General features: G+C 39.5%; 1 protein-coding gene across 1 annotated transcript in view; it reads right to left on the bottom strand.

Moving 5' to 3' along the window:
- The window catches only part of LOC121315488 (methyltransferase-like protein 24), a 36857-nt gene that overhangs the window by 11404 nt on the left and 12081 nt on the right, over positions 1–13372 (bottom strand). The window contains exons 2-3 of the mRNA XM_041249616.1: positions 6519–6617; positions 5156–5295 (exon numbers count right to left, since the gene is read on the bottom strand). Of these exons, the coding sequence (XP_041105550.1) occupies positions 5156–5295; positions 6519–6617 (239 nt within the window). The remainder of the gene's footprint in view (positions 1–5155; positions 5296–6518; positions 6618–13372) is intronic.

Raw genomic sequence — 13372 nt, 5'->3', positions numbered from 1 at the left:
TATTATGTATTGTTTGGCCAGACGAGCAAGATGCCCTCCGCCAGGTTATTGTTTTTATTTTTGAAAACCTTGTGAGGATGCGTGACTGATCAGCTACTGACTATTTAACTAGCTGACAGTCACGCATCCCTTATTTAATCTCATGCAGACTGTAGCCGAGGGGTAATAAGGTAATTTAATTAATAGCTAGTTAACCCCTTGGCCAGAATATAAAAAGAAAGCTGATTTATACACCAGCACAATCACTGTTGTTTTGCTATTTGTTTATTTGTTTGGCCAACGTGCCTTTTGTTTTGTCTTGTTTTGTTCAAACTGTTTGTTTTAGTGTTTATTTAATAAAACACTGAGCGCCATTGCACTTCAGTTTTGCCCCGCCATTCACTGTTTTGATATTTGTTTCTGGTCTGACGTCACCGCTGCAAAGCCATCCTGGTCACACTTGTTTGGATAAGTATTCACCCCCCTGAGTCAATACTTGGTAGAACCACCTTTTGGCAGCAATTACAGCTGTGAGTCTTTACCAGGTTTGCACCTCTGGATTGTACAATATTCGTTCATTCTTCTTGGCAAAATTGTTCAAGCTCTGTCAAGTTGGATAGGGATCGTTGGTGGACAACAATCTTCAAGTCTTGCCACAGATTCTCATCGGATTCAAGTCCGGGGTTTGACTGGGCCACTCTAGGACATTAACTTTCTTGTTTTTAAGCCACTCCAGTGTCACTTTGTCTGCGTGCTTGGGTCTTTGTCCTGCTGAAAGGTGAATCTCTGTCCCAGCCTTAGGTCTTTTGCTGCCTGAAGCAGGTTTTCCTCAAGGATTTGCCTGTATTTATCTCCATCCATTTTGCCCTCTACCCTGACAAGCTTCCCAGTCCCTGCCGATGAAAAGCATCCCCATAGCATGATGCTGCCACCATCATGCTTCACACTAGGGATGTTGTTACCTGGGTGATGTGCTGTGTTGGGTTTGCACCAGACATAACGCTTTGCATTTAGGCCAAATAGTTCAATTTTTGTTTCATTGGACCACAGAATCTTTTGCCACATCTTTTGAGAGTTTCCCACTTGCCTTTTTGCAAATTCCAAGTGGGATTTTACGTGGGCTTTTTTCAGAAATGGCTTCCTTGTTGCCACTCTTCCATACATGCCAGATTTGTGGAGTACCTGAGCTATTGTTGACACATGGACAGTTTCTCCCATCTCAGCCATGGAATGTTGTAGGTCTTTCACAGTTGTCATTGGTGGCTCTTGGTGGCTTCTCTGACCAATGCCCATCTTACCCGGCTGCTCAGTTTGGGAGGACTGCCTGCTCTAAGCAGATTCTGGGTGGTGCCGTATACCTTCCACTTCTTAATGATCGACTTGACTGTGCTCCAAGGGATATTCAATGCCTTTGAAATCTTTTTATACTCCTCCCCTGACATGTGCCTTTCCACAACTTTATCCCAGAGTTGTTTTGAAAGCCCCTTGATCTTCATGGTAGTATATTTGCTTTGAATGCACTACCCAACTGTGGGACCTTACAGAGACAGGTGTATTTAATCATGTGAACCACTTTTATTGCACACAGTTGGACTCCATTTAACTTATTGTGTGAATTCTGAAGGCAATTGGTTGCACCTGAGCTTATTTAGTACTTGTCTAATGAAGATTTTTCAGGTTTTTATTTAATTGATCCCCCCCCTTCATTTTTAACACATTTAATGTGTTGAGTAGGTTGTGTAAATCAAAGGAGAAAAATCCAATTTAAATGCATCAAGATTCCAGGGTGTAACACAACAAACTGTGAAAACGTCCAAGGGGAGTGAATACTTCCTATAGGCACTGTACATAAAATGTGTACCGTTTGAAATAAAGACCAGCATCTTTTACTGCTTGGAGGTACTGTAGCTGACGGTGATGTGGAAATCTTTCTCAGCATCACTGTTAGTTAGGGTGTGATTTGATGGGAGGGATGGGTGTGGTTTCGCTGGCTCAGCTTTTTTTTTTATCCCTGGCTCAGGGGGGGATAACTGATACAAGATTTTGAATTAACAATGATTTCTTCTGGAAATTTTAAACATTTAAATTGATAAATGTATGCTGCATCATTTTTATGCAAACTGACTTAAAAAAAATTTCAGACTTAGCACTTCAGACCGTAAGATCAGTAGCACATTGTATTAACATGATTTAAAAAAAAAAAAAAAAAAAGGAATGGAGTTTAGTTTCACTGGAGCTGGATCATAAAGTTTGGCTGTATAAAGTGGATCAGGCTCGGATTCCACTCACCCACCATTTTCATCCAACAGTTGTGCTGTATGCACCATGGTAAGGCCAATTAACCAATGAAAATCAACTACATCAGTGTCATTCAGCTGCTGTATTTCAACCTTATTTTTTTATTATTATCGGAAGTGCACACTATACTGTGACAGAGATCAAATGATTCTTTCCTGGTGTTAGATATCCCTTCCGACCTGTGAGGACACTGTGTAAAAGGAACAGAGTACCCTTAATCAAATGGCATGACAATGTATTCCTTAGGGTAGGTGGAAGCCGGTCATTTAGGAAGGGGACTGAGCTATGGCACCCAAGCTCACTGACCCGGACGGGAGAGGCCGTGGCACCGAGGATTGCACGTCTCTGAAATAACTCGCCACTTTGACACATATACTAAAGAAAAAAGAAATGAAGAAGGGACACTAAAAATCCAAAGCAGCTTTTTTTAAACAGCCCCAGAGCCAAAGACTGGAACTTTTACCCGCAGAGTCACCCACTGAGCAGAGTGGAAAAAAGGCCAAGATTAACAACAATGAACTCCTGCAGATTAAGTTGTTAAAATATGTATGTTGTATTATGTTCCATTTATAGTTGTTACACTCTGTGCAGTTATCAGTTAGGTCATGTGCACCCTGTTGTTAATACATTTGAATTTATTAGTTATATTTTATAGTTCATCTCCTGTTTTTTTGTGCAGAGGAGGTAGAGTAGTTGTTTTTCCCACAGCACGATTTCTTATTGAGCAATCTCCTGAGACGCATTTTATTTTGTAGATCTCTTGGAATATAAAAACCAGATACCTCATGTTGTCAAAGCAATGCTTTAAAGTACAGATCATGGCTTTCAAGTTATTTTCCCAAAGGGCTGTTAGAAATGAAACCGAGGCATATTCATTTTAGTCTGTAAATATTTCAGAGATAAAGCTAATTAGGAAAACCACAGGGAGGCTTTCCTAGTGGGGTTTTCATGGGTGAACAAATTGAAGTCCTGAATGGAAGTTGAATTCCCTTATCACCAGAGAAAGTATTAGGTACTGACAGTCACAGTCAACATAACATTTGAACATTTGACACATTGATGATGTAACTATTGAGGTTGGCAATTTTGGATAGATGTTAAAACCAATAATTTGTATTCATATGTACATTACAAGGTCCAATTGAATGACCAAAACAGGGATGAAATTTAATACCACCATCCAAAAATGTACAACCCTCAGTTTGCTCCTCTCATTTTACTGTACTCTGTAATGATAATAAGTGGGTCAATAAAGCATCCCTACGGCAATGGTAAAATAATATGTTTCTTACGAACACTTCAGCCTCCTGTAACACTAAAATTCAACTCTGTGTATAGCAATACAATTGACATTAATCCATCTGTATGCGTATTATGAGGTGTTGTAAGAGAATACTGCATTGTGCACATTTCTCAAAGGTGGAACCTTTCTTTGAGAAAAAGGGTTTCCATATTTATCAGTTAATTCAAGTACTGGAATTTTGTTGCTAATAATTTGGTGAGTCGATCTGCCAGCTTTCGTTGTTATTTGCCGATGAGGTTTTTTTCAGTTTTTTTTTCCATGTTGCAAAATGGGCAACTGACATTATAATCAATGTTATTAAGAAAAAAACTGTACTGACAGAAATAGATAATTCTGTTGTATCTTTCATGTGGATTGTTGATTTATTCTTTTAGAAATTGCAGCAGGATGCCACTATGTATAAAAATAGTTCTACTACCTGGTTTAGCAACGTGCTTATTGCATGAACTAATATACATAGAATACATCTCAAGAGGTGAATAGACACTTGGAATATAACAAAGCCTAACTTTGCTGTGAGTAGACATAAGGAAGACATCCGCTAACATTAACAAGCCAAGCTGAAAGAGTCTTGTGTAATGGTGTACAGATGAGGGTAAATTGATTAAAACTAGCTAGAGTACTTCATGTGTTTTGCAAATTCGGGAAACAGCTTTGTCTGCCTTCAGTAGCTCATGCATAGATAAATACACTACGGTATCTTTCTTTTTTTTTTTTAAATTAGTAAACGTGTGATGTGTAATGAGTCCACTTCTTTACATGAATATTTCAATAGCACTTATCTTCCACAGCAATAGGATCAGACTGGCAGTTTGGAAACAAATATACATAACCCAGCTGTGTGAACAAATATCCGTTAGAAACCCAGCCAATTTTATTATATCATATTTTCGGATTTGCAGTTAGTTGTTACACTTAAATGCTGGTTCTAGAACAAAAAAAAAAAAAAGACAATGTTTTGATAATTTGCATTTAAGCCATTTTGGTTGAATAACCAATAGTACCAGAAAAATATTCTTCTCATTTCACAGCTTTGGCACAGTTCACTTTCCATCACTGTGGGTTGTATCAGTAACGTTAGAGCAGTTTTCAAACCTGCCCTAAACTAAGCACTTGGTGCTTCTCATTGCCCAATGCAGCCCAGGGTCCTATCGTTGTAAATTTAAGGGTTAAGTATATATGATGAGATCTCCATGAAGAGGCAAAGGATTGTTGACATGACACATACAAACTATGAAGTATAATTATATTAAGGGGGTGAATAAAGAGGCATTATCCACTTCTCCTGGAGAACAGCGAGAGCTCAGTATGGATTATCTATCCCACCCCAGCACACCTGTGTTGTCTCTCATCGGGTCTAACAAGGACCACTTATTCAGATTCATTACAAAATGGCAGCTGTAACAGAACATTGGCTGCTTTTACTCTCTAAATAGTGGCATTAATGTTTAAGTCAGTCATGGCTTTCCAACTGCATTTGATAAACTGGCAATAATGCATGTAGCAATCCAATTAACATTACAACCTAATCACATTTTGGGTAACATAGGCTAAGGCCTTGCAATCCACTCTTACCCCAGGGAATACACTCGGCATTGTTTCCTCTTAATTTGCTGAGCCAGGCTGTATCTCCCATCCAGGCAGGCCAGCCAGGATGACCCTGTGATCCAGGGGTTATTAATCACTCCTTTCTCCAGTGCATTTCCACAGGAAATCTGTTGAATGACAGAAGCTGTGATGAGTTCACTTATTTAAAAATGACCAGTAGGTTTAATCCAGAGGCATATATTTCTAGCCAGTGTCCACAAAACCCCACCATGTTGTCAGAAAGTCTGAATTTAGAACAATGAGTACCAGTGAAATGATCCTGTCCATGCCCACCAAAGACTGAAACGGCTCCTTGAGGGTGGTGGGTGGATTGAATTGACTGCCACACACAGGTCTCATAGGATCAGAGGAGCACATGTGCCTCAAACCATCATCCAGAAGGACTGTTACAACAGTGGGTGATATTTCAGTACTTACCTTTACAGCCATGCTCTGCTGGACAAAGCTGTGCACTTGTAGAGTGCATTAACAGAATTGAGAGGTCGCTGTTTAAACCGTTCATTATATAACAATGCATTCCTTATGCTGCATAATATCAGTTTAATACAATATCTTTTCAAGCACTTGCGTTCAGTTCTAGCCTCAGTGATCTGGTAATAAAGAGAGTAGTGTAAGGAATGGTAATAAGCAACAGAGCATGAATCAGCAATATCTAGTCATGGACAGGTGCTTGTAATCTGACAGAGAATTTATTTCTAATAAAGCTGTCTCCTTTGAAAAGCAAAAACAAAACAAAAAAGGTAACTGTGCACATACATGGTGGTTATAAAGGCTTCTTTTAAAGCCCTGAAGGCTCATCTTATCGAGAAGATTCAAGCAGGGAGTTTGCAGGATCCTGAATCTTTACCAACGGTCAGGATGAATGGAGTGATGCAGTTTAGGGTATTAAGAGACAACAAGGACCATTTGGGATGTATGGAGCTGGGAAATATTGCTATATGCATGTAGTCCCGTCTTCCTTTTATATATTAGATACAAGTTTCTAAAAATGAAACAGAGCTTTTCAATTGTTGTTTTAATGCTGCTAGTAAAGGCTCAATGACCACTACAGAGAGAAAACCACCAGAATACCCCTATCTAGCTGGAACACTTAACATCTCTGAATATATGACATGCTTTAGTGTTTTGCAAAGGGGACCCTGTATGTTTGTAATGTTTCCAGTTCAGATACTAGTTTACTGTTTGATCTTTGCATTGGGCCTGACCTAGCTGTATAAAGTTGTACAAGCAGGGTCCCAATGAATAGGAACATTAACTTTTCTTTTTTTAACCAGCTTCTTCTTGCTATGACCATTGCAGATAAATGTATTTTTAAAAAAATTAAACCCACCTGAGGACTAGTGATATAATCCAGGAACCGCTTTGCTTCATCCTTCAAGGAATGATTCGGACTGGCCCAAGGCTGCAAGTCAATGTGCCATCGCTGGGACTGTAACACAGGAGAAGAAAAACACATTCAATTACAATGTGCATCACAGGGACTGTGACACAGGAGAATAAACACATTCAATTACAATCTGCATCACAGGGACTGTAACACAGGAGAATAAACACATTCAATTACAATGTGCATCGCAGGGACTGTAACACAGGAGAATAAACACATTCAATTACAATGTGCATCACAGGGACTGTAACACAGGAGAATAAACACATTCAATTACAATGTGCATCGCAGGGACTGTAACACAGGAGAATAAACACATTCAATTACAATGTGCATCGCAGGGACTGTAACACAGGAGAATAAACACATTCAATTACAATGTGCATCGCAGGGACTGTAACACAGGAGAATAAACACATTCAATTACAATGTGCATCACAGGGACTGTAACACAGGAGAATAAACACATTCAATTACAATGTGCATCAGGAACTGTAACACAGGAGAATAAACACATTCAATTACAATGTGCATCGCAGGGACTGTAACACAGGAGAATAAACACATTCAATTACAATGTGCATCGCAGGGACTGTAACACAGGAGAATAAACACATTCAATTACAATGTGCATCGCAGGGACTGTAACACAGGAGAATAAACACATTCAATTACAATGTGCATCGCAGGGACTGTAACACAGGAGAATAAACACATTCAATTACAATGTGCATCGCAGGGACTGTAACACAGGAGAATAAACACATTCAATTACAATGTGCATCGCAGGGACTGTAACACAGGAGAATAAACACATTCAATTACAATGTGCATCGCAGGGACTGTAACACAGGAGAATAAACACATTCAATTACAATGTGCATCGCAGGGACTGTAACACAGGAGAATAAACACATTCAATTACAATGTGCATCGCAGGGACTGTAACACAGGAGAATAAACACATTCAATTACAATGTGCATCGCAGGGACTGTAACACAGGAGAATAAACACATTCAATTACAATGTGCATCGCAGGGACTGTAACACAGGAGAATAAACACATTCAATTACAATGTGCATCGCAGGGACTGTAACACAGGAGAATAAACACATTCAATTACAATGTGCATCGCAGGGACTGTAACACAGGAGAATAAACACATTCAATTACAATGTGCATCGCAGGGACTGTAACACAGGAGAATAAACACATTCAATTACAATGTGCATCGCAGGGACTGTAACACAGGAGAATAAACACATTCAATTACAATGTGCATCGCAGGGACTGTAACACAGGAGAATAAACACATTCAATTACAATGTGCATCGCAGGGACTGTAACACAGGAGAATAAACACATTCAATTACAATGTGCATCGCAGGGACTGTAACACAGGAGAATAAACACATTCAATTACAATGTGCATCGCAGGGACTGTAACACAGGAGAATAAACACATTCAATTACAATGTGCATCGCAGGGACTGTAACACAGGAGAATAAACACATTCAATTACAATGTGCATCGCAGGGACTGTAACACAGGAGAATAAACACATTCAATTACAATGTGCATCGCAGGGACTGTAACACAGGAGAATAAACACATTCAATTACAATGTGCATCACAGGGACTGTAACACAGGAGAATAAACACATTCAATTACAATGTGCATCGCAGGGACTGTAACACAGGAGAATAAACACATTCAATTACAATGTGCATCGCAGGGACTGTAACACAGGAGAATAAACACATTCAATTACAATGTGCATCGCAGGGACTGTAACACAGGAGAATAAACACATTCAATTACAATGTGCATCGCAGGGACTGTAACACAGGAGAATAAACACATTCAATTACAATGTGCATCGCAGGGACTGTAACACAGGAGAATAAACACATTCAATTACAATGTGCATCGCAGGGACTGTAACACAGGAGAATAAACACATTCAATTACAATGTGCATCGCAGGGACTGTAACACAGGAGAATAAACACATTCAATTACAATGTGCATCGCAGGGACTGTAACACAGGAGAATAAACACATTCAATTACAATGTGCATCGCAGGGACTGTAACACAGGAGAATAAACACATTCAATTACAATGTGCATCGCAGGGACTGTAACACAGGAGAATAAACACATTCAATTACAATGTGCATCGCAGGGACTGTAACACAGGAGAATAAACACATTCAATTACAATGTGCATCGCAGGGACTGTAACACAGGAGAATAAACACATTCAATTACAATGTGCATCGCAGGGACTGTAACACAGGAGAATAAACACATTCAATTACAATGTGCATCGCAGGGACTGTAACACAGGAGAATAAACACATTCAATTACAATGTGCATCGCAGGGACTGTAACACAGGAGAATAAACACATTCAATTACAATGTGCATCGCAGGGACTGTAACACAGGAGAATAAACACATTCAATTACAATGTGCATCGCAGGGACTGTAACACAGGAGAATAAACACATTCAATTACAATGTGCATCGCAGGGACTGTAACACAGGAGAATAAACACATTCAATTACAATGTGCATCGCAGGGACTGTAACACAGGAGAATAAACACATTCAATTACAATGTGCATCGCAGGGACTGTAACACAGGAGAATAAACACATTCAATTACAATGTGCATCGCAGGGACTGTAACACAGGAGAATAAACACATTCAATTACAATGTGCATCGCAGGGACTGTAACACAGGAGAATAAACACATTCAATTACAATGTGCATCGCAGGGACTGTAACACAGGAGAATAAACACATTCAATTACAATGTGCATCGCAGGGACTGTAACACAGGAGAATAAACACATTCAATTACAATGTGCATCGCAGGGACTGTAACACAGGAGAATAAACACATTCAATTACAATGTGCATCGCAGGGACTGTAACACAGGAGAATAAACACATTCAATTACAATGTGCATCGCAGGGACTGTAACACAGGAGAATAAACACATTCAATTACAATGTGCATCGCAGGGACTGTAACACAGGAGAATAAACACATTCAATTACAATGTGCATCGCAGGGACTGTAACACAGGAGAATAAACACATTCAATTACAATGTGCATCGCAGGGACTGTAACACAGGAGAATAAACACATTCAATTACAATGTGCATCGCAGGGACTGTAACACAGGAGAATAAACACATTCAATTACAATGTGCATCGCAGGGACTGTAACACAGGAGAATAAACACATTCAATTACAATGTGCATCGCAGGGACTGTAACACAGGAGAATAAACACATTCAATTACAATGTGCATCGCAGGGACTGTAACACAGGAGAATAAACACATTCAATTACAATGTGCATCACAGGGACTGTAACACAGGAGAATAAACACATTCAATTACAATGTGCATCGCAGGGACTGTAACACAGGAGAATAAACACATTCAATTACAATGTGCATCGCAGGGACTGTAACACAGGAGAATAAACACATTCAATTACAATGTGCATCGCAGGGACTGTAACACAGGAGAATAAACACATTCAATTACAATGTGCATCGCAGGGACTGTAACACAGGAGAATAAACACATTCAATTACAATGTGCATCGCAGGGACTGTAACACAGGAGAATAAACACATTCAATTACAATGTGCATCGCAGGGACTGTAACACAGGAGAATAAACACATTCAATTACAATGTGCATCGCAGGGACTGTAACACAGGAGAATAAACACATTCAATTACAATGTGCATCGCAGGGACTGTAACACAGGAGAATAAACACATTCAATTACAATGTGCATCGCAGGGACTGTAACACAGGAGAATAAACACATTCAATTACAATGTGCATCGCAGGGACTGTAACACAGGAGAATAAACACATTCAATTACAATGTGCATCGCAGGGACTGTAACACAGGAGAATAAACACATTCAATTACAATGTGCATCGCAGGGACTGTAACACAGGAGAATAAACACATTCAATTACAATGTGCATCGCAGGGACTGTAACACAGGAGAATAAACACATTCAATTACAATGTGCATCGCAGGGACTGTAACACAGGAACACAGGAGAATAAACACATTCAATTACAATGTGCATCGCAGGGACTGTAACACAGGAGAATAAACACATTCAATTACAATGTGCATCGCAGGGACTGTAACACAGGAGAATAAACACATTCAATTACAATGTGCATCGCAGGGACTGTAACACAGGAGAATAAACACATTCAATTACAATGTGCATCGCAGGGACTGTAACACAGGAGAATAAACACATTCAATTACAATGTGCATCGCAGGGACTGTAACACAGGAGAATAAACACATTCAATTACAATGTGCATCGCAGGGACTGTAACACAGGAGAATAAACACATTCAATTACAATGTGCATCGCAGGGACTGTAACACAGGAGAATAAACACAGTGCAGAATAAACACATTCAATTACAATGTGCATCGCAGGGACTGTAACACAGGAGAATAAACACATTCAATTACAATGTGCATCGCAGGGACTGTAACACAGGAGAATAAACACATTCAATTACAATGTGCATCGCAGGGACTGTAACACAGGAGAATAAACATATTCAATTACAATGTGCATCGCAGGGACTGTAACACAGGAGAATAAACACATTCAATTACAATGTGCATCGCAGGGACTGTAACACAGGAGAATAAACACATTCAATTACAATGTGCATCGCAGGGACTGGAGAACACAGGAGAATAAACACATTCAATTACAATGTGCATCGCAGGGACTGTAACACAGGAGAATAAACACATTCAATTACAATGTGCATCGCAGGGACTGTAACACAGGAGAATAAACACATTCAATTACAATGTGCATCGCAGGGACTGTAACACAGGAGAATAAACACATTCAATTACAATGTGCATCGCAGGGACTGTAACACAGGAGAATAAACACATTCAATTACAATGTGCATCGCAGGGACTGTAACACAGGAGAATAAACACATTCAATTACAATGTGCATCGCAGGGACTGTAACACAGGAGAATAAACACATTCAATTACAATGTGCATCGCAGGGACTGTAACACAGGAGAATAAACACATTCAATTACAATGTGCATCGCAGGGACTGTAACACAGGAGAATAAACACATTCAATTACAATGTGCATCGCAGGGACTGTAACACAGGAGAATAAACACATTCAATTACAATGTGCATCGCAGGGACTGTAACACAGGAGAATAAACACATTCAATTACAATGTGCATCGCAGGGACTGTAACACAGGAGAATAGAATAAACATCACATTCAATTACAATGTGCATCGCAGGGACTGTAACACAGGAGAATAAACACATTCAATTACAATGTGCATCGCAGGGACTGTAACACAGGAGAATAAACACATTCAATTACAATGTGCATCGCAGGGACTGTAACACAGGAGAATAAACACATTCAATTACAATGTGCATCGCAGGGACTGTAACACAGGAGAATAAACACATTCAATTACAATGTGCATCGCAGGGACTGTAACACAGGAGAATAAACACATTCAATTACAATGTGCATCGCAGGGACTGTAACACAGGAGAATAAACACATTCAATTACAATGTGCATCGCAGGGACTGTAACACAGGAGAATAAACACATTCAATTACAATGTGCATCGCAGGGACTGTAACACAGGAGAATAAACACATTCAATTACAATGTGCATCGCAGGGACTGTAACACAGGAGAATAAACACATCACAATGTGCATCACAGAATTACAATGTGCATCGCAGGGACTGTAACACAGGAGAATAAACACATTCAATTACAATGGACTGTAACACAGGAGAATAAACACATTCAATTACAATGTGCATCGCAGGGACTGTAACACAGGAGAATAAACACATTCAATTACAATGTGCATCGCAGGGACTGTAACACAGGAGAATAAACACATTCAATTACAATGTGCATCGCAGGGACTGTAACACAGGAGAATAAACACATTCAATTACAATGTGCATCGCAGGGACTGTAACACAGGAGAATAAACACATTCAATTACAATGTGCATCGCAGGGACTGTAACACAGGAGAATAAACACATTCAATTACAATGTGCATCGCAGGGACTGGAACTGTAAACACAGGAGAATAAAACACAGGAGAATAAACACATTCAATTACAATGTGCATCGCAGGGGCTGTAACACAGGAGAATAAACACATTCATTAAACATCGCAGGGACTGGAACACATTCAAACACATTCAATTAATGTGCATCGCAGGTACTGTGACACAGGAGAATAAACACATTCAATTACAATGTGCATCGCAGGGACTGTAACACAGGAGAATAAACACATTCAATTACAATGTGCATCGCAGGGACTGTAACACAGGAGAATAAACACATTCAATTACAATGTGCATCGCAGGGACTGTAACACAGGAGAATAAACATTCAATTACAATGTGCATCGCAGGGACTGTAACACAGGAGAATAAACACATTCAATTACAATGTGCATCGCAGGGACTGTAACACAGGAGAATAAACACATTCAATTACAATGTGCATCGCAGGGACTGTAACACAGGAGAATAAACACATTCAATTACAATGTGCATTTTTTAAAAGGGACTGTAACACAGGAGAATAAACATATTCAATTACAATGTGCATCGCAGTAACACAGGAGAATAAACACATTCAATTACAATGTGCATCGCAGGGACTGTAACACA

The sequence above is a fragment of the Polyodon spathula genome, chromosome 5 (assembly GCF_017654505.1).
Source record: "Polyodon spathula isolate WHYD16114869_AA chromosome 5, ASM1765450v1, whole genome shotgun sequence".
Taxonomy (NCBI): domain Eukaryota; kingdom Metazoa; phylum Chordata; class Actinopteri; order Acipenseriformes; family Polyodontidae; genus Polyodon; species Polyodon spathula.
This window is presented reverse-complemented; position numbering and strand designations above follow the sequence as displayed.